Source organism: Schistocerca americana, chromosome 8, assembly GCF_021461395.2.
Source record: "Schistocerca americana isolate TAMUIC-IGC-003095 chromosome 8, iqSchAmer2.1, whole genome shotgun sequence".
NCBI lineage: Eukaryota > Metazoa > Arthropoda > Insecta > Orthoptera > Acrididae > Schistocerca > Schistocerca americana.
In genome coordinates this window covers 387,204,559-387,228,031 of record NC_060126.1, presented here as the reverse complement: position 1 = coordinate 387,228,031, position 23,473 = coordinate 387,204,559, and the positions used below count along the sequence as shown (strand labels likewise).

The window sequence follows — 23,473 nt, the reverse complement described above, 5'->3', positions numbered from 1 at the left end:
ATTGAAGTCCAGTTCTCAAGCAAATGGCATACCTTTGGTCCCTCTATAAAAAAGAAGCCCTCCTGGCCTATAAAATCGGTCTTCTTCATCATCCAGTCTGTAAACCAGTCCCCTCTGTCCACCAAAACCCTTGATGACACGCAACTCTAATCTAAATGAGGAGAAAACAAATATACAACTGTTATTTAAGATCACTTTCTCAATTAATCACACTCAATAAAACACAGAGTTATTGTCAAACATCATAATTTTACTTCATATTACTCTCTTCATATTTTCACACTGGTAACAAGCACTATGTGCAGTCTGATCATTATTAATATCAAGTAAGTGCTTTTTTTTTTAAAGAAATTCTGTTTATTTCTGATAACTGTAACTGACACGAAATGACTCATGGCTGAAACAGAAATACAATATAAGGTCATATATCATCAGCCATGTATTACAGCTATACACCAGATTCTTGTGTAAGTCTTATGATAAATAGAATATCTTATTTGCATAGTTGCAATTTCAATTTCAATTCATGTGGTTCCTTTGCAAGCATCTAATTATCTATAATGTCACAATCCGAAACCAGTAGGATTTTAATCTGAGCTTATATTTCCCCAGAACTCATTTACAAGTACCTGCAGTGGACTGTATGTAGAGATTTCCTTTGCATGCAAAGAATGGAAGTCACAAACCACACACTGAGTATCATTGGTTGAGGAGCAATGTAGAGATAGTAAGCCTTACTTCTACCCTGTGGTGTTATCAGCAATTCAAATGTCACACACAAGATTTCTCATTATGAGCTAGTGATCAATCTCCAGTCATCTTCAAAATGAGATAACATCAAACTGTAACCATCATTTTCTCTTTACAGTCTGCCATAAAAAAATGAAAGCTCAAATCTTACATTGAATACTTCATTTACAAAGAAATATTTCAAATGGGTGGTACACAAATTAAAAACTGATTGTACCTTTGAAACATAAATATAGCAAGACCCCCAATTGGAATTCAGAGTAGGTTTTACAAACAGTGCACCACAGAAGTAGCCTCTTTCTTAGATTACATTTATTGTGAATATATTATTTTAAAAACTTAAAAATGGAAACAAAGAAAAAAAAATAAGGAAAGCCCAAAATGATGATACGAACGAAAGTCAACACACGTCCACAAATAGAAGAAACATGAAAGTGAACAACTTTTTTTTTTTAATTTCATAAAGTAGGGTAAATTGTAAACTGTATGATCTGGCTGACACTTCCGTAGTGTGTCATTTCTTTGCAGTGTTCCAAAATAAACAAAGAGATGCTCAGAAACTACATAACTCAACAGTGGGCACTGGGGTTACACTTCTTTCTGAAAAACATCGAGAGTTTTGGATACAGTTGTGATACAGTTGTACAAATGCTTCGGTAAAGAACACACCAATAAACAAAAGGATTATATTTCACTCTATTCTCCCATCTTTCAAGATCATCAATACACTTTCAGAAATTTTATTATGAAATTAACACCAAATAGGAATTTGATGGAAGGGAAACAGATGACAACTTAAACTTCCACAAAGCTATGTGGTCAGTGAAGATTACAATGGAAGACTATTTTGAATTTATTTCACTGCACACAAGAGGGAAATACTCTCAGAAATCCAAGACACCTAATAGATAATCAGCTAAAATTATGAGTTTCGCCAGTTGCTTGACACACAAACTTTATGTTATTAGTATTCATCACGCTCGCCGTGTAGCAGTAGAAAAGCAGTACAGTTGCCTAAACTCATATGACTTTGCTCAACTGACCTGAGCCCTAAAATCCCATGCAGTAGTCTGTAAAATGAGCCGAATATTATTCTCTCACCATCTAAATTACACCATCACAATAAACGTAAAAAAGCCTAATAACATGAATTTTTAACAGCTTTCATGGTGTACCATTTACTTTTAATATGTATAAATTTTAAACTATCACGAGAAATTGTTGAAATGGCTACCCTTCTTCTACTTGCTTCCTAGTTTATAATTTTACCTTTCAAATACGGCTGAAACATTCTCAAGATCATACAGGTACTTTGTCCTCAACAGTGTGCCATCCATGCGGCTAGGTTTGTAGAGTGCTTTTGTAAACTGCTTGCAGAATTTGTACCTGAATAAAGAAAAGGAATATTTAAATGTATTTCAAATAGATGTGATTCAAAGTGACAGTAATTAAAAATAATATAGAATTTCATTTTAAGCTACAGAAATCGTTAAACTACCAAGTGCGTAAAAGTCCTGATGAAACACTGAATCTGAAAAACATGTTAATATGTTAAAAGACAGATACTATAGGTCGCCTGCAGCAGATACATACAAAATGCATTTCATTACCAAAGCAATGAACTATGACAAATCATACATCAACAAACACCTTTAGAAACAGAACTCTCTTCTTTGGAACTTCATATGCAAGGAAAGAAATGGGACGCCAGAGAAAACTAATTAATTGTGTACTGCTCCAATACTGGTGCACTAAGTTTCAGAATTTTTTGCCATACTTGTCACAATAAGCCTTGCACTTCAAAATGGTTTCTATAATGAAATGTTTATTGGATAGGTACATACAAACTTCAAATTTGAGTTAAAGTGTAGGCACTTGGCTCTTCAATACTCAAATCCAGTATCAAAAATGAAACACAGCATGTAACAGTGAAATAGATCTTGAGTTCCTTCCAGCATCACTTTAGAGACATGTCTTTAATACATTCAAAGTATTTGCAAACAAAGATATTTAACGCTTTTTCATCAAAATTTGTGTGTCCTAAGTTTGAAAGAAATGGAGGGGAGTTGGTGGCAAATTAAAGCCTTATGATTGTCAATTAAGTGTGTTACTAATTCCATCCAAAAAGAAATCTGGCAATTATATTTGCCATAAAAGATCAATTCAGTACACCTTCCAGCAAGAGTACAATAACACTCATAAAAAAAAATAAAATGGTTTATTCTCAGCTGATTCAAAGTAGGAATATTGTCAGAGATAATATTTGACAGATAGGTTTAAGTTTCAAATTCTCATAACTAAAAAGATGAGAAAAATCACATAGCTTCAAATAGTGTCATGTTAATGACAGTACAGTGGGCCATATAAGAAAATTAGCTAAGGCTTACAGCATAGGTGCACAAGAGGGTGCGGTGAAAGAGAAAGAGGAGGAGGAGGTAAAAGAGGGGTGTGGTGATAAAGAAAGAGGAAGGAGAGGTGGGAGGAGGAGGAAAAACAGGGGCAATTACGTAAGTGTCTGTGTGTGAAAGGGGGGGGGGGGGGGGGGAAGCCTGTAGACACATTCAGACGCACACACATGCACAAGTGCACGTCTCTCTCTCTCTCTCTCTCTCACATGCACCAGTGCATATCAAAAGAGAGATTATAGGTGCAATTCCAATGTTCTCTAAGAAAATGACATAGGAAACAATGGTATCATTAAAATAACCTGAATAAAAGCAGGATTTAGGATATAATGAAAACAGAAAATGTGAATGTATCAAAGAATCATTACCAAATCTAGTCCACAAATTTCAGTAGCAGTTATATATTTATTTACCAAAGTCGTTACTAAATACATGAGTGTGTTTAGTATAGTTGGCAGAAACAGTTGTAATAATAAAGGAACATTAGTAGGATAAAGTACATAGTGGCTGGCACTCACACAATCATTGGCACCTTGGCTAAAGTCTTCCACGTAATAAGTGTTTGATGAACATCAGAGACACATTTGAGCCACGTGTGGAATAGCTGCTGGACGATTCTTCTTGTGGTTGTCAAGCTGCCCACTATGAGCACTCTGTTTATTGTCATGCCTGCTTGATACCTCGCACTACAACCACCTTCTACTTAATATGGCTGTTTCTAAAGATAAGGCTTAAGCTATTTAATTCATAACTTTTGCTCTCACTTGTAGTCTTCTTTAAATCTATTTCATTAAAATTAAGGGCACATCAGTAAAGACTTTGGTATGTAAACTGTAAAAATAAAAATTTGACAACCACATCTGTCACAAATGGTGGGGTGCCAACAACTGGGTTTCAAAACAGTATATTTACAATAATTGGCACTCTGTGGTATCAGCTGTGTAAACTCTATCAGTATCTTATACCTTCATTCAAGCAGTATAAAACTTCACAACTAAGAAATCTTCACTGATCCTTTTTTCAGGCAGCTTGATATCACAGTTAACAGTTGTCGGCACGGCGTAACAAACACCCACATTCAGTACCAAACATTGCCAAATGTACAGTTATTGACAATGTCAATGCATGATACTACACAGGAACATTTGAATGAATGAAGTCAGTGGAAGAGTATAGTGGTAAAGCCTTTCTTCAAAAGCAACAAGCAATATACTTGCTGAGCCTCTTTGCAGATGGACATTTGTACCCATCTGAGATACTATATGATGAAATATACACTGGACTGCATGTAATACTGATATCCAATATAGTACTAAAATCTCTGTATCCATAAGTGACTAAAATTCTACAACCATTCAACATTAGAACAGTGAAAAATGTGATACACCAAGAACAGCGGGAAGAGGTTATATGACCCCTAATGGAATATGCATTAAAAATCCACAACACAATTAAAGTTAAACCTATATTTTTTCCATTCATCTATCCAAAAATGGGACCTATTTTTAAAGCCTAACATTTCATTTGCTTCATTAGTTTACTTCGAAACACTGACATTAAACTTTGAGCATTGGTACTTTTCATATAAGTTTTCTGGAGATGGCTTTTTTGTATTGTCACAGATGTTATTGGTCTTGTTTCCTTTACATATTTTGTTGTTTAACATTTGTGAATTCATTTACCAGGTGAAGAATGAAAATCTTCCTTTCAGATTATTTGTTTCTAAATTATCTACACATTTATTGCTGCCATGTCTAGGATACTGTAAAAGACATGAAAGCAACTTTAGTTGCATAATTACAAATCATTCAATCAACGATGTCGTCATCATACTTCACAGCATTGTTCCTGGTTTCTTCTTTCCTTCTTCATTCACTGCTAATTCAGGATATATTATGCTCAGAACTTAGATGTTTTTATTTTTATGCCTTTGCACATTGTTAGGGTGCAAGCAGCCTTATTTGCCTTCTTCAAGATGATGATGGAATGTAAGTCAGAATTATTGTTCTTGGAGAATTTTCAGCAAATCTCATGACTGTTTCTGCTAGCAACATTTACTAATGTTGAAGTTTCTTGGAAAGCTGAAGGGATGGGAAGAAGTTATCTGTCATCACATTCCTTCCTTGGCTCCATAAGGCAAGGGACAATACTGTGAATTTTAAAATTTTCCCGGCGAATTTACTGTTCAAACAAATTTCGGGCTTGCAGCCGGTCGTCGTTCAATACTTTGCACGATATTTCAACTGGGCACCTGCCAGTCATCTTCAGGTGAGCCGTCGAAGACTGGCGAAAACGTCGTCCGTTCTGCAATATATAGCATACTGTAACTATTCTGCGCATGCGTCGAAAACTTGATAGTTGAGCCATACTGCCCGCCGGCAGTGCCCTCGCTGGTGGAATAGCGGAACTCCGTCGTCCTCTGCGTTGCTGTTTGCCACGGCAGTTGACGCAATCTGTCGTCTTCGATTTGAGCAAATCGTGGAGATGATGGGATTCCATGCACTGTCCAGCTGGTAGCCGCTGTCACGGTTTAACAGATTTTCCACCAGTCGTATTTCTACGGATTCTTTAATAATGGAGTCCCAGAAAGACGTTGCTGTGGACATAAACATTGTCAAAATCATTGATGGTTCTCTAGGGCATTCAGTTTACCGGAAACCCACTCATACTGATTTGTACCTGCAAGCATCGAGTTGCCATCACCCATCGCAAACCATGAATTTGCTTAAAACACTTGTTCATAGAGCTCATACTGTCTCATATCTAGATAGCTTACCTCAAGAACTCGCCCATCTAAAGACAGATTCAGCGAAAATGGGTATTCCATCCGGCAGATTAACAGGGCACTAACAGTTAAAACTAAGAAGCAGGAAGTGAATAAAGACGAGAACATGCCGGAACAATCTTTAGCTTTTCTTCCTTTCGTTGGCAACACTTTGTTTAAAATAGCAAGAATCTTCCGAAAATTTCAGGTAAAAGTGGTTTTCCACCCACCATCGAAGATTGCGGACCTTGTGGGATCAGTTAAGGGCAATCTGTTACTACGAAAGGCCAGAATTTACAAGATACCGTGCCAATGTGGTATGGCTTACATAGGTCAAACCACACGCACCGTGAAAGAACGCTGCACTGAACATCAACGTTACACCCGCCTTTTGCAGCCAAGCAAGTCCGCTATTGCTGAACATTGTATTTCTACTGGACATTCAATGGAGTATGAGAAAACAATGATTTTGTCCACAGCAACGTCTTTCTGGGACTCCATTATTAAAGAATCCGTAGAAATATGACTGGCGGAAAATCTGTTAAACCGTGACAGCGGCTACCAGCTGGACAGTGCATGGAATCCCATCATCTCCACGATTTGCTCAAATCGAAGACGACGGATTGCATCGACCATCGTGGCAAACAGCAACGCAGAGGGCGACTGAGTTCTGCTATTCCACCAGTGAGGGCGCTGCCAGCGGGCAGTGTGGTTCAACTATCAAGTTTTCGACGCATGCGCAGAATAGTTACAGTACGCTATATATTGAGGAACGGACGACGTTTTCGCCAGTCTTCGACGGCTCACCTGAAGATGACTGGCAGGTGCCCAGTTGAAATATCGTGCGAAGTATTGAACGACGACTGGCTGCAAGCCCGAAATTTGTTTGAACAAGGAACAATACTCTCTCCCAATGGGTGGTTGTCTGGTTGGACTCTTTCCTTTCCAAGTTATGGGAAGGCTTTACAAATGTACTTAAATGCCACCCTGCAGTTACCTGAAATTTGAGTCCATATTTGTCAGTTTTGTTTGGAATAAATTGGATACAACTGCACCTTTCTTTGCTTGGAAGTAACTGATCATCAACTGTAATATTTTCATCCAGGCAGTGACAGTGGAGACAGTTTTGCATGGACTTGTTTCATATTTCTGAAATATGAGAGAATGTGTTAGCAGGAATGCATTAAGTTTGAGAGGACTTCTCATCAAAGTACATGAATCTGATAAGTACATAGAATCTGTTTTTTGTCAGTTTATCACAAATAGCACCTCAGGCATACATGATACCAATCATTGCCTTCAATTTCTCCACTGACAAGGTCCACGTAGTGTTTTTTATTTCATTCTGAGAATCTGACTTTTTGTTTTATATGATACAGAGAATTGATTCATCAGAAAGATGGGAGGCATTTTTGATGGCATCCTCCACTCAGTGACAGGTGTACACAGTGGATCCTCCTCTCTCATTCAGGACATTCAAAGTAGCCCTTATTCCAGGCAATAGCATGTTAGCAACACTCACTTCTGCTCCATCTCTAGCTAATACCTTCACTGTTGTGCTACCTGATCCCTGATACTGTTGTGGAAAGAACTGATATAAGGAGTCATCAACTAACTGTAACGTTTCTATCTTTTTTGCCAAGTTATCTCTGGCAGAAAATCACCACTTAAGTCCAATAAGCTCCTATCTGATTTAATATCTGAGTTCTCCAGAATCACAAAATCTCTCTTTTAGTAATGTCACACAAACATGACATAATATAAAATGCCTCAGTATCATGAAAAGGATAGTTGCTACTCATTGTGTAGTGGAGCTACTGAGTTGCAGAAATGCAAGACAAAAAGACTGTCAGAAAGTTAGCTTTTGGACAACAAGGCCTTTGTCAAAAAACACAAACACACACACACACACACACACACACACACACACTTGGCCACAGGCTCTGGCAACTGGAGCCAGACTGGATATTCCTTTGTTTAATTTAAAATGCCTGTTACAGGCAAAAAAGAAATGCTCACTGATGAGGCAAGTATTAACAGCAATGCATGAAGTATGACAGAAAAGTTATGTTACAATGTCCAGTGTGGAAAGCTTTCTGACAAAGTGTATATCATCACCCAAGGGAGCAATTGTTGACGAAAACAAAATGGAACACAAGCATCTTTGTCATCTTGAGAACACCAATATTCTATGTACACTCCATGAAATTTCCATGAAATCTGGTTGAAAGTGGAACAGGGTATCCACTGTTGTTTCAGCTTGCAGTCTTATAGCAGTAAGAATGGCATGAAGCCTGTAATATCTTGAATGCAATTTTCACTCTGGAGTGGCTTGTGCACTGATATGAAACTTCCTGGCAAATTAAAACTGTGTGCCAGACTGAGACACTATCTCAGGACCTCTGCCTCTCAAGGGCAAGTGTTCTATTAACAGAGATACACAAGCAGAGCTCATGACTTGTCCTCAAGCTTACTTCTCCCAGTATATCATCTCCTGCCTTCCAGACTTCACAGAAGGGCTCCTGTGAATCTTGCAAGACTAGCACTGGACGTTTCATGTCAGGGCACACTGCTGCAGTATGAAATTTTGACTCTGGAAACATCCCCCAGAATGTGGCTAAGCTGTGTGTGTGCAATATCCTTTTTTTAAGGAATGCTAGTTTTGCAAGTTTTCGCAGGAGAACTTCTGTGAAGTTTGGAAGGTAGGACATAAGGTATTAGTGGAAATAAAGCTGAAAGGATGGGTAGTGAGTTATGTTTCAGTTGACAGAGCTGTTTCCCACAAAAGGCAAAGGTCCTAAGTTCCAAGTCTCAGTCTGGCACACAGTTTTAATCTGCCAAGAACTTTCATATCTGTAGTGCCTTGCTTCACTGTGTTGTATGCAAATGTCACTAATGGCAGTATAATGTCCCAATTTCTTTGTTAAACATCACTGTACACCAAGAGCATATCTGCCAATGTCTTAAGTGTTTTGTGAGGTCATTCGTCTGTGGGTGGTTGGCAGTTGTCACCCTGTGGGTGATGTCACAGTATGAAATTACCTCTGGTGCCAGTCTTGAGTGAAAAAGTTTTCATCGATCAGAGATCATCACACAGGGCTCTCCGTGTTTAAAATTTATGTCTTCTATAAGAAATTGTGTAATTTCTGTAACAGACTATTATTCATCAATTTCCATTTCTCAACTTCAAGAACCTCCCCAAAATATCAATTGCAATTAAGTGGAATGGCACTACTGCAGACAGAATAATTACCAGCTTCTGTAAAGGTAACGGGAACATGCTTCTGTCGTTGGCACACAAAGGTAATTCGGGCACAAGCTTCCATCGCTGGCCTTCCTTAAAGTGGCTCACATAGAGTCCAACATATCGGTAGAGATCTAGCCAGTGATACCTGTGTCTGATTCTATCAAGTCATCATGAATCCCAGGTGACCAGATGTAGGAGTGTTGTAGAAATACTTCAGGATACCTGGCTGTACACGAGCTGGGATGACGAGGTCCATTTCTGCCCCACTGAATTATAGTTCCTTTTCCATAATGTTCTTTTTATTAATGGGAATTCTCCTTTGGTTGGTTCCCCCTGTTTCAAGGATTCTTGGTTTTCAGCATTGCTGGGTCTTTCCTCTTTTTTAGCAGTAATGTCCTTTAGGGCAGCAATGATTAGGAATTCACATCCATTCTCCTGTGTTCCATCAAGGGATTTCTTGAAAGGCAACTGGTATCCTAGTGTTCGCATCCACTTTTGTATACCACTATGACATCATATTCCTGTAGCCTCAGTGCACATCTTGCCAGTCAACCTGATGGATCCTGCAGGCTGATTATCCAGCATAGCGAATGGTGGCCCATCGCAATGGTGAATGGTGTGCCAAATAAATATGGCCAAAACTTATTGATGGCCCAAGCAACCACAAGGCAATCTTTCTCTTGGTTGTAGAGCAATTCATCTTAGATTTGGAGAGTGGGCTGGAAGCATAAGCACCTTTTCAGCACATTGCTGAATTTCCATTAGTACTGCACTTATTCGACAACCACCAGCATTGATGTGAAGTTCTGTCTCCACTTTCTTGCAATGCTATGCTAGGACTGTAGAAGATGTTAGTACAGAAAGACCTTACATGCAGTTCATTCCATGAAATGTTGGTGTCTCACTAAAGCAGTTCGTAGAAAGGAGGGACATGGTACAAAAGTCAATTATGGGTTGCTGGTAGTTCAAACACATTTTGAAAAAACTTCTATCATGAATGTGCTGAGCAGTTGGAAAATCTGACTGCTCTTATTTCCTGGGATCAGAACAGATGCCATTGCCATACACAAGAAGCTCCCATATTTTTATTTCATGGATGGCAAAGAAGGACTTTTTCAGATTCAGATGGAGACCTGCAGTCTGTACGCATTTCAAATGGATGTTAGGCAACTTAGATGTTCTTCAAATGTTTTTAAAAAAATGACAATGTCCATTTAAGGTGTTGAAACAGTTGTCCATCATATGTTCGAAATTGGTTGGAGCATTACACAGTCAAAATGGCATAATTTTGAATGTCACAGGCTGTCAGATGTTCTGAGGCAGTCTTTCCCTGTCAGGCTTGACTTGTCAGTAGCCTGCCTGGGTTGAAAAATACTTTGCTCCTGTCAGACAGTCTAGGGTGTCATCAATGCACAGCAACAGGTAGACATCGTTTTTGTGATTTTGTTCAGTCACTGAAATGTGACATGCCATCCTTCTTTAACCCAAGAACTGCAGGAGAAGACCAAGGACTCTGTCAAAGTCAATGATGTCATCTTGCAGCATCTCCACTACCTCTCAGACTATCCGTCTTTCTACTGGTGACAGGTCTGCTTTTTCTCCACTCAGGATCTGAATCATCTAAACAATCGCCCAGAATGGCTAACAGCCACCGATGTACGAGGTGCATTCAAGTTCTAAGGCCTCTGATTTTTTTCTCCGGACTGGAAAGAGGTAGAAACATGCGCATTTTTTTAAAATGAGGCCACGTTCATTGTCAATATGTCCCAGAGATGGCAGCACTGTACGGCAGATGGAATTTTACTGCCAGCGGCGAGAATGAGAACTGTTTTAAATACTTAAAATGGCGACATTTTCCTTACTTGAACAGCGTGCAATCATTCGTTTTCTGAATTTGCGTGGTGTGAAACCAATTGAAATTCATTGACAGGTGCAGGAGACATGTGGTGATGGAGTTATGGATGTGTCAAAAGTGCGTTCGTGGGTGCGACAGTTTAATGAAGGCAGAACATTGTGTGACAACAAACCGAAACAACCTCGGGCTCGCACAAGCCGGTCTGACGACATGATCGAGAAAGTGGAGAGAATTGTTTTGGGGGATCGCCGAATGACTGTTGAACAGATCGCCTCCAGAGTTAGCATTTCTGTGGGTTCTGTGCACACATTCCTGCATGACGACCTGAAAATGTGAAAAGTGTCATCCAGGTGGGTGCCACAAATGCTGACGGACGACCACATGGCTGGCCGTGTGGCATGTTGCCAAGCAATCTTGACGCGCAACGACAGCATGAATGGGACTTTCTTTTCGTCGGTTGTGACAATGGATGAGACGTGGATGCCATTTTTCAATCCAGAAACAAAGCGCCAGTCAGCTCAATGGAAGCACACAGATTCACCGCCACCAAAAAAATTTCGGGTAACTTCCACTGCTGAAAAAATGATGGTGTCCATGTTCTGGGACAGCGAGGGCGTAATCCTTACCCATTGCGTTCCAAAGGGCACTACGGTAACAGGTTAACAGGTGCATCCTACGAAAATGTTTTGAAGAACAAATTCCTTCCTGCACTGCAACAAAAATGTCCGGGAAGGGCTGCGCGTATGCTGTTTCACCAAGACAACGCACCCGCACATCGAGCTAACGTTACGCAACAGTTTCTTCGTGATAACAACTTTGAAGTGATTCCTCATGCTCCCTACTCACCTGACCTGGCTCCTAGTGACATTTGGCTTTTTCCAACAATGAAAGACATTCTCCGTGGCCGCACATTCACCAGCCATGCTGCTATTGCCTCAGCGATTTTCCAGTGGTCAAAGCAGACTCCTAAAGAAGCCTTTGCCGCTGCCATGGAATCATGGCGTCAGCGTTGTGAAAAATGTGTACGTCTGCAGGGCGGTTACGTCGAGAAGTAATGCCAGTTTCATCGATTTCGGGTGAGTAGTTAATTAGAAAAAAAATCGGAGGCCTTAGAACTTGAATGCACCTCGTAGTACCTTGCTCAGGCCACATCCTATATGTGTTTCAACAGTACCTTTCTCCCCAGCAAAATCTGTAGTGGTAGCAGGGCACAATTTTTCATTCATAGCTTAAGCTGCCCTTCCTGGACTGGTTCAGCTGTCTCTTTAAGGATGAGTTGTCACTGCTCATGACAATTAGTGATCCAAAGTTCTCTTTGACCCTCTACAATGCTTATGGTCATTGCTGACGTATATATTTCTTTTGTAAGCTGACTACGTTTTTGCAACAGACAAAAGCTTCACAGTTTAATTGAGCAGCTTGACTTATAATTGGAACTCGTTTATGATGGCAGGATAACATCATCTCCAGCAGCAAGCAAGTGCCCACAGCAGTCATTGTTATGTGTGCTTGTTGGGAATAGCTTCATCAATCTGGAGCTCTGATATTCCACAGTCTCTGATAGCAAATAATGCCTTTGACAGATCACACCCCAGAATAGCATTTTTACTACAAAATGTTAAATCAACAAATTTGGGAGGATGCATTCTGTCATTGATAGTAGATTTGATTAAATTCAGTTTTCATTCCATAGACCCAAAAATGAGATGATTCTTGTGGGTGTGGAACATTTCAGAAGGTATTAAAAAACATTGAACATTTGAATATAATACTTTCTTTCCTGATCATTTGTCGGTAGATTGTCAAAATATGCAACTATGTTAGAGTAAACTGGAACTGCTTATATGTACATAATTAATACACTATCAGAATGAAACACAGTTACACACTTTAAACAAATTTATCATACGCAAAAATACCTAGTCTTGACTGTTGTGATCAACTTCTGGCAAAAAAGAATTCTAACAGAAATTTTTACTTAAGTTGGTCTAACAGTCCCTGTTAAGATATTCATCTATAGAGTAGAAGGAGTTGCCTATAAAAAAAGTCTTTCAAACTCTGTTGAAACTGTACTTTATCTGAAACCCAGTTTTAATGGTTGCTGGCAATTTGATGAAAATCTATGTTTCTGAATACTGAACCCCTTTTTTGACAAAGGTTAAGTGTTTTAGGTCTTTATGTAGATTGTTCTTATCCCTAATAGTTGTACTCTGTATTGAGCTATTAATTGGAAATAGAGACATATTTGCAACTAATTTAATTAAGGAACAAATATAAAGAAAAGTAGTGGTTAGAATACCCTGTTCTCTGAGCAGATTTCTACATGATGTTCTTTAATTTACACCACAAATGAGTCTTATTACACCCTTTCACACTCAAAAAACTTTTGTTCAGTTTGACGAGTTACCCCAGAATATGATTTCATGTGACATAACCGAATGAAAGTAAGCAAAGTAGGTAAGTTCTTCATATTTATGTCTCCATATGACATCATCTGCATTGCAAACACAGACTTGTTTAGGATGTTCAGTAATTCTGTGGTATGCCCTTCCCACTTGAATTTATTATTTAGTTGTAATCCCAGAAATTTTACATTGTTATCCTCTTCGATCTGTGTCTTTTCATTTGATACACATGTTGGAAGGAAATCTCTTACAGGACCTGAACTGCATAAAGTGGGTCTTTTTAAAGTTTAATGAGAGTAAATTAGCCTTAAACCATTTATTATTGTCAGTGAAAATTAGCACCCATTTCTAAATCTGTACTTGATGTGCTATTTATGGCAATGTTTGTATCATCTACAAGCAAAACTAACTTAGCATCTGGCAATGTAACAGAAGAGAGGTCATTAATGCACACAGAAAAAGCAACAGACCCTAGATGGAACCTTGAAGGACACCACATGCAGTTAATTCCCAATCAGATGAAGACAGACTGCTTACTCCTCAGGTAATTCTAAATGTCACCATTTGTTTCCTGTTAGTAAGACTTGAAGCATTTCGCAGCACTGCCACTGCCACCATAATATTCTAAATTACTTAAGAGAATGGTGTGATTCACATGATCAAAGGCTTTTGTTGGGTCACAGAAAATGTCAGTAGCCTCTCTTTTGTTATTAATTAATTAAATACATTCTCACTGTATCGGGACCCTTAAGGGACCCAAACTGTGACTTTGACAATATATTATTTGCAGTTAGATGCTTAAGACGACGGTTGAACATGACCTTTTCAAATATTTTTAAAAAAGCTGACAAAAGTGAAATTGGTCAATAGTTTGACAGTGTCTTTTCATCCCCCTTCTTGTAAAGAGGCTTAACTTCAGCACATTTTAGCCAGTCTGGAAACATTCCATTGATAAGAGACTGATTACACAAATATCAGCAATTGTTTGATTTCATAGATAACTTAAGATAGGACTCAAATCACGTGAGTTCTCTAGTAGATATCTTACCATAACCATTACAATACTTATTCTTGTGATACACATTCATAGCTGTACTAACATCAAAAGCTCAGATGGAAAACCAGTTTTAAGCAAAGAAGGGAAAGCTGAAAGGTGGACGGAGTATGTAGAGGACCTATAGAACGGAGATGTACTTGAGGGCAATATTACAGAAATGGAAGAGGACGCAGATGAAGATGAGATGGGAGATATTATATTGCAAGAAAAAATTGACAGAACATTGAAAGACCTAATTTGAAACAAGGCTCTGGGAGTAGACAACATACCGTCAGAATTACTGACAGCCTAGGGAGAGCCAACCATGACAAGACTCTTCCATCTGTTAAGCACAATGTATGAGACTAAGATTTCAAGAATAATATAATAATTCCAATACCAAAGAAGGCAGGTGCTGACAGGTGTGAATATCATCGAACTCTTAGTCTAATAAGTCATAGTTACAAAATACTAACACAAATTCTTTATAGAAGAATGGAAAAACTGGTAGAAGCCAACCTCAGCAAAGACCAGTTTGGATTCTGGAGAACAGTAGAAGCACCCAAGGCAATACTGACCTTGTGTCTTCTCATAGGAGATAGGTTAAAGAAAGGCAAACTTATGTTCACTGCATTTGCAGACTTAGAGAAAACTTTTGACAATGTTGACTGAAAATTCTCTTTGAAATTTTGACGGTAGCAGGGGTAAAATACAGGACTCTAAAATGTATTTACAACTTGTACAGAAAGCAGATGGCAGCTGTAAGAGTTGAGAGGCATGAAAGGAAAGCAGTGGTTGAGAAGGGAGCAAGACAGGGTTGCAGCCCCATCCTCTATGTTATTCAATCTGTACATTGAGCAGGCAGTAAAGGATGCAAGAGAAAAATCTTAGAGTGGCTGAAGTAGAGAGGATATAAAATGTAGACTGGCAAGACAAGAAAGGCATTTCTGAAAAAGAGAAATTTGTTAACTTTGAGAATAGATTTAAGTGTCAGAAAGTCTTTTTGGAAAGTATTTGTATGAATTGTAGCCATGTATGGAAGTGAAACATGGCCAATAAAAAGTTTACACAAGAAGAGAATAGAAGCTTTTAAAATGTGGTGGTACAGAAGAATTCTGAAGATTAGGTAGATAGGTCATGTAAACTAATGAGGAGGTACTGAGTAGAAATGGAGAGCAAAGAAATTGGCACAACTGACTAGAAGAAAGGATCAGTTAGTAGGACACACTCTGAGACAGCAAAGAATCACCAATTTAGTGCTGGAGGAAAGAGTGCAGGGTAAAAATCATAGAGGGAGATGAAAAGATTATTACAGCAAGCAGATTCAGATGGATGAATGTTGCAGTAATTACTCAGAGATGAAGAGGCTTTACACAGAATAAAGTAGTATGGAGAGCTGCATCAAACCAGTCTTCGGACTAAAGACTATAAGAACAACAACATGTTCCTGGTGACTGGATGCATTTCCCATCTGCAACTTTCAGCACAATCATTTTTGTCTCATGGAAGATAGTCTTCTTTAGCAGATGAGGCAAGCAATCAACATTACAGAAAAGGAAGCCCTTGAGTTGACTTGTGCCCAGACAGGTTGACCATTGATGGTGATGTATCTCTATCACCTGTCAGCACTTTCTGAGCCTTAAGAAACACTACTGCCACATACAACCCCATCACACGACTTTTCGAAATTTTATGGAACTTTTGTCGTTTGAATTGGCCTCATATGTTTTACTGTAGAGGATCAGAGAAGAAATATCCAGGTTTATGCACTAACATGAAAGTTAAATGCCTTCAACAAAGAGTTAGAGAAACGTTTTTGAAAACTATCATATAAATATTGTTTCCTTCTCACCTGCTAAAACATTGGAACTATTTAGTAGTGATAATGACAACTTTGGACAGCCTGGCATCTATCAAATCTCCTCACCAATGTGACATGATGGATACAGAGATTGAAGATCACTGCTAGGAATACCAGCAGCATACTTGACTACTGTAACCAAACTGTAGTAACACATCGCTTCTATCAGAAGTACAGGGAATGAATTACAACTGTATAAAAGTTCTGGCACAAAGTTCTAACTACTGGGACTATGTCATTAACAAATCCATCAAGATAACAGTACTGGACCAGCTAGTCAACTACAAGTAAGGCCAGGGCACCTGCATTTAGTTTAATCAAAAAATGACAGAGAGATACCAAGAAACAACAATTAACATACTTTGAAGGCAAGCATATACCAACAGATAAATAAACATACAGATAAGTCCTTGAGCACAAACCTCAGATAGATTGGCAAGCATGAGATGAGGGGGAATGAAGATATAAAAATTGGAAAGAACAAAGTAGCACTTAAAATGGTACTGATTACATTGCTACATTTTATCACTCATAATACAATATTTTATCATACAACAAAGCAACTGCTCCCACTCTCCCAATGAACCATGGCTCTTGCTGTGTTGGGGTGGCTTGCATGCCTTAATAATAAAGGTAGCCCTATGTAGGTATGATCACATCACAGGAGTATCTGTGAAGACACATGGTTCCTGAAGAAGAGCAGTGGCCATTTCACCAGTTGTACAGGCCTTGCCATATTTGTACAGCAGTACAACTGAAAGTAAGTAAATATATTTTCTGGGGAAATACAACTCTATTGTATGGTTTAATGGTGGCACTCTGATGGTAGGCAAGTACCTATAGGTCTGTATCACTGACTGACTGACTGACGCTCAGAGGCTAAAATGCAGTAGGCTTGTATGGGAGTATGGTGGATTGTATAAGCATTGCATTCATTATGTTGAATTATATTATGTAAGGACATATTAAAGAGTAAAAGCATTTTCACATATATGATACAGTTCAAAAATGAAACCGGAAATAGCTTTTTCTAAGAGTAATTATCATTGCATATTTCATGTTATGTTTTTTAAATCATTAAATATCTTGAACTATGCACTTTTAAAAGTAGCCTATGAGTTACTCCAGGGTATAAGCTAATTCCATTCCAAATTTCTTGTAAAACTGTCAAGCTATTTCAGCGTGAAGGAGTAACAAACATACTCGCATACAAACTTTCCCATTTATAATATGTATGCAGTTGTGCACGATTAGGCAACAAAATCAAATGCTGCATAGTTACACTACTGGTGAAAAAGCTGGAAATAGTTACAGTTGTCTAATACCCAGGAGTAACCACCTAGAAGTATTAAGAGTAGCCTTATATGGAAGAGAGACGTTGACGATAAGCAGTACATATAAAATGAGAGTAGAAGCTTTTGAAACGTGGTGTTACACAAGACTGCTGAACATTAAATGAGTAGACAGAACAACTAATGAGAAGGTACTGAATCAAATTCAAGAGAACAGAAATTTGTAGCACAACTTGGTTAAAAGAAGGTAATAGTTGATAAGGTTCATCCTGAGGCAAAATTGCGGTAGAAGATCAAAGCTTGACAACTGCAGGCAGGTTCAAATGGATTTTGGTTGGAATAGTTACAAAGTAATGAAGAGATCTGCACAGGATAGACTAGCTTGGAAAATTTCAACAAACCAGTCTTCAGACTGAGAACCACAAAAGAAGTTCAACATTTTAGAAAACAGAGATAAAATAGATCATGAAAAAGGAGAAGTATTTACTTAGAAAGTTTCAGGTACAATGAAAATAAAATTACACAAAAATTCAAATGTAACAAGGTAAAATTAAAGATCAGATGACAACTTCAAGTAAACAATATCAGGAATTCTATAGCATATAAGAATAAACAAATCTCTTTATAAATGTCTATATGACATCATGATGGACAAATAAACTACATTGCGACGCACAATATAAATTCCCTCATACAACCAGGCAAACTCAAAATTCTGACGGATGAAATGGATCGCAAGGGGATTCTCATAACCGGACTTCAAGAAATGAGAAATACTGATAAGGAGCCGATAGAATCACAAGGATATAGGATTTATAAGGGAATACCAGGAAAAAGAGTCATGAAACAGTGTCCACAATTTGGAACAGGATTCGTGGTGAGTCTGAAAATAATAGTGTCCATAATAGAATTTAAAGCACAATCTCCCAGGCTCTCAACATTAACTCTTAAAAGCTGCAAATAAAATGTACACAATAATAAATGCCCATGCCCCGACAAATGATAAAAATAATAAAAAAGAACACAGAGAAGAGGTAGAAAAATTTTGGGAGCTCTTAGATCAAACGACGAATAACATTAATAAAAATCACATCAAAATTTTAATTGGAGACTTCAATGCCCAGTTAGGAAGGGAAAAGAGATATAGAGACATAATAGGGAAATGGACAGCACAAAGAAGAACAAACAAAAATGGCATAAGACTAGTGGAATTTTGCAGAAACCATGACATGATCTCAAAGTCGACGTATTTTAAGAGAAGACCAAGTAAACTAAAAACTTGGAAACATCCAGACTGGAAAAAAGGAGAGTGGCAACTGGACCATGTCTGCATGGATAAGAATTACCACAAGGAAATTTACAATGTGAAAGTACTGAGAGGGACAGATACCAGATCAGATCATTACTTGATAAAAATTAAAATTAAATTAACCCCATTAGCAAAGAAAAAATCCCACCAGAAGAACAAGAGAACCTATGACCCTCATAAACTGATACAAAATGAGGATTATGAAGCACAAACCAGGGATATAAAAATAACAGACGATCTGGAAGAAATAATTTCCAAATTGAAACAAATAGCTGAACAAGTTGCCCCTATAAATCCAAGGAAAAAACACCAGTGGTGGAACGATGAATGTGATGAAGCAGTGTTGGATCGACACCAAGCCTGGTTAAGGCATCAAAATGAAAAAACAGAAAAATCATATTTGGAACTCACAAAACAATGGAAGACAACACAAAAAATAATAAGGAGAGTTAAACGTCAGTACCAAAAAGGTATACTTCTAATGATAGAAACAAATAGTGAAAAAACAAACTCAAGAGACTATTACAAAATATTTGGCAGACAATTACAAAGATATGATCCTCCAACATTAATGTTAAAAGATAAAGATAATAACCTAGCCCATAGCAATAGTAAAAATACAGAAATTCTAGCAGAAACATTTAACAAGTTACTAAATTGTGAAGATCCCCCAGAACTTCTTCAGATAAACACAGAAACCCCAATTAAAACACCAGCAGAAAATATAAATCCACCTACAATTAATGAGGTCTACAGAGCTTTGAAAGAACTCAAAAACTACAAAGCAAGTGGAGAAGATCAAACGTTTGCTGAACTTTGGAAATATGCAGCAGAACCAGTAAAGATAGCATTACACCAATGCATAGTAAAAATCTGGAATGAAGAAAAATTACCAGAAAATTGGACTACTGCTATAATACATCCATTACATAAGAAAGGAGAAAAATCAAATCCAGACAACTATAGAGGAATTTCCCTTTTGGACTGCACGTATAAGATCATGTCAAGAATACTATACAACCGCTGTAAAGATCAATTAGAACTGGACCTGGGAGAATATCAAGGAGGATTTAGATCCTGGAGAAGCTGCCCAGAACAGATAATCACCTTGAAGTTAGTTATGGATGTCTACAAAAGAAGGCAAAAACAACTAGTCATAACCTTTGTAGATTTCAAAAAGGCATATGATTGCATCCATAGATCTTCAATGATGAAAATATTAAGGAATTTTGGACTTCATCCTAAATTAATAAAAATGATACAGTTAACCTTAACAAACACCAAATCCAAAGTAAAATTTAGAGGAGAAATATCTGAACCATTTACGATTAAAACAGGGTTGAGACAGGGAGATTGTTTATCACCATTGCTATTCAATTGTGCTCTTGAATATGTAATGAGAGAATGGTACAAGGAAAATCCTATGAATATTAAAATTGGAACTAAGAAAGATAAAATAAACCTAAATTGCTTGGGATTTGCTGATGACCTAGCATTACTAGCTAATAATATTCAGGAAGCCACGAAACAAATAACAAGCTTACAAAATATAGCACAAAAATTAGGACTCCAGATATCATTTGAAAAGACTGAAATAATGGTAACGGATCCACTTGTAACAGATCACATCACAGTGAACAATAGGGAAATTAAAATAGTGAAACAATTTAAATACCTGGCTGAAATTATAACACATAAATTGGACGAGAAACCTGCATGGCGAGCAAGAACTAATAAAATGATAAAAGCTCAAAAACTAACATGGTCTACGTACAATAAAAAATGTCTATCAATTAAAACAAAATTAAAACATTACAAGACGGTGGTTCAACCAGAGGTTACATACGGAAGTGAAACTCTTTTTAAAGTCACCCAGAAAAACAGAATTGACAAAATTTTAAAAGTAGAGAGAAGAGTTGCTAGAACATGCATAAATAAGAAATATCGAAAATCTGGGCAATGGCGGATAGTTCCAAATGAAGTGGTATACAGAGAACTGGAGCCCATCACTGATACTATACAAAAGAAAAGGATCTCTTTTTGTGGTCACATTCTGAGGACACCAGAAACCAGATTATCAAGGAAAATTATTGAGAAACTCTGGAATTTGAAACAACAAGGAGGATGGCTTAAGGAAATAAGAGAGGATATGGAAGAACTGGAAATAACTCTGGATGATTTGCAGAACAAAACGCCAAATTTAAAGAAGTTGAGGGACACAGAAATAAGATTTAAACCAAAAATTGACAAATGACATACAATGAAAAGGGTATTTACAGATAAGGAACGACGAAAAGCATCGGAACGAATGAAGAGATACTGGGCCACTCGGAAGGGGAAAATACCAAAGAAGAGGACCAGAAATGATTGACTGAAGTGGTCCAATGAGGCCGTAAAAGCAGAAGAAGAAGAAGAAGAAGAAGACATCATGATGAGATAAAATGAATATAATAAAAAAGAAACAGCTCAAAACAATATGAGCATAAAAAAGAAATAACAAATACATATGTATAATAGACACCACATTTCAACATTTAAGATGACATGCATGCATGAGAAAACTGTACAATCATTCCATAACTTCTTTAAATATTTATAGATGTCAAGAACTAATCAGAAACACAGACTGACAATAATGAAAATAATGATATTGTGGAAATAATTCCAGGTGATGTATTGAAAGGCATTCAAATTATGAAGATAGGAAAGGTATCTGGAGATGATGATGTTTAACAGAAATGGGTTGATATTGGGCAAAAAAGAAAAAGGAAGTTGCAAAATCGTTTATTTTTCTGGAAAGTAATACAATTCTCCAAAACTGGAACAATGCTTTATCACACTACTTCTCAAGGGATTAAAAAACTGTAGACCCGTCAGCTTAAAATTATCATTAAAAAAAAAAAAAAAAGAGAACCAGCTGATTTTAGAAGTGGACATGGCACAATGGATTATTTGCAAATCTTGAACAAAATTACAGAAATGACTGACTGAATTACATCACATGGGGTTTCAAAATTGTGGAAAAATTTCTTAGTTTCAGTATAATCCATACTGACAACCCTTGCAAAGCAAAGGAGTGATTCAACCTGCAGTAGAACACTGGAGAATTTAGGATAGTGGGAAAGTAAGAGCTTCAAGTTAAGCCACGCCAGTAGATTCCATATCATGAAACATCTATTCTCATTATGCCCAGAGGGAGTTTTCAGATCCTTAAAACTAGATAAACTAAGAAAGAATACAGTTTAATGGAACACATCTGAATCATCTTGTTTCCTGAGTAACACTGTACTGTTTGCCCCAAGTGAGGATAAACTTCAACAAATAATCCAAAAAATTCATAAAGCAAACTTGAAAGTTGGTATGAAAATCAATTACAATAAGACTTTAAACAGTGTGTTTCCAGCACAATGAAAAGAAAATTGGACAAGTTATCAATTAAATCTCAGACTTGTTGGATGAGTTTTCATATTTATAGATGGAAAGGAAATACACAGAAGAATAACAACATCCTAGCATGCTTGTGATAAACTAAATAGAGTTTTGGAAACTATATCTCTGACGTGTCTGAAACAGAAAGTTCACCTCACAACATATTAGTTGTGATTTACACCAGTGCAACATCGATTTTTAAAGCCAATGCCAATCAAAAGCTGAGGTTTGCTCACTGAGAAATGGAGAGCTGTGTTCTGAAGCACCAGAAGAGACAGGATAACATCCAAGTAGATCACAGAATATCTGGAAGTGGAAGGTGTAAATGTGTCTGCAATGAAAATCAAGGGAGGTGGCAAGATAATGTAGCTAGGTGGATGAATTTTAGATGTAACAAAGAAGTACTTTGCTGGATACCAAGAGGTAAGAAAGATAATGAATTACTGGAAGTTGCATATGTGCCACTGGAAAATGTACAGAGGCAAAATGGTTGCATGCAGCTGAAGACCATAACACATGGAAAAAACTAGAAATGGAGTTTATCGAGTAGTGGATGTCAAATGGCTACTGATTGTGGTGATGTCAAGAGAATTACTTCAAGATACCAAATTATCAATAAAATTGAGTATTTTTCTGCATATCATAAAATATACTTAATGTTTCTTTTGTATTTCTTTTTTATATTAAGTCCTTTTCTAATCAATTATATGGGTAGTGTCATCAAGTCTTTGACAATATTATGCTTTCAAGGTACATGGGTTCACAGTATTCAATCTTTCCTGTGGAAGATTAAGAGGTCAAACTTTCGTACTGAAATGTTCGGTTCTAATTACAAAACCGTTCTTCACTCTCAAATTTTACTATTAAAGGAAAAGTAATTAAATCAAAATCTATCTGAAGTATATTATTAAGTTATTGATTCCTGTAAGTGACATAATGCACAGTTGTTTTGTGCTTGTAGCATGCTTTACCTGAAATCTGTGACATGCAGTAACAACTCTTGAGATTCACTGTGATTTTGAAGTTTTTAATGTTTTCTGCTACACACCAGTTGCTTGCTCTAGGCTAACACTGTTTACAACTGGATTAAAAAAAACTATTTCTTGACAGTTAAGGAGTT

At 37.4% G+C, this 23,473-nt stretch overlaps 1 protein-coding gene across 1 annotated transcript in view; it reads right to left on the bottom strand.

Moving 5' to 3' along the window:
* LOC124625766 (cap-specific mRNA (nucleoside-2'-O-)-methyltransferase 1) overlaps positions 1-23,473 on the bottom strand; it is a 293,563-nt gene that overhangs the window by 43,171 nt on the left and 226,919 nt on the right. Inside the window, exons 15-16 of the mRNA XM_047149205.1 lie at positions 2,020-2,136; positions 33-151 (exon numbers count right to left, since the gene is read on the bottom strand). Of these exons, the coding sequence (XP_047005161.1) occupies positions 33-151; positions 2,020-2,136 (236 nt within the window). The remainder of the gene's footprint in view (positions 1-32; positions 152-2,019; positions 2,137-23,473) is intronic.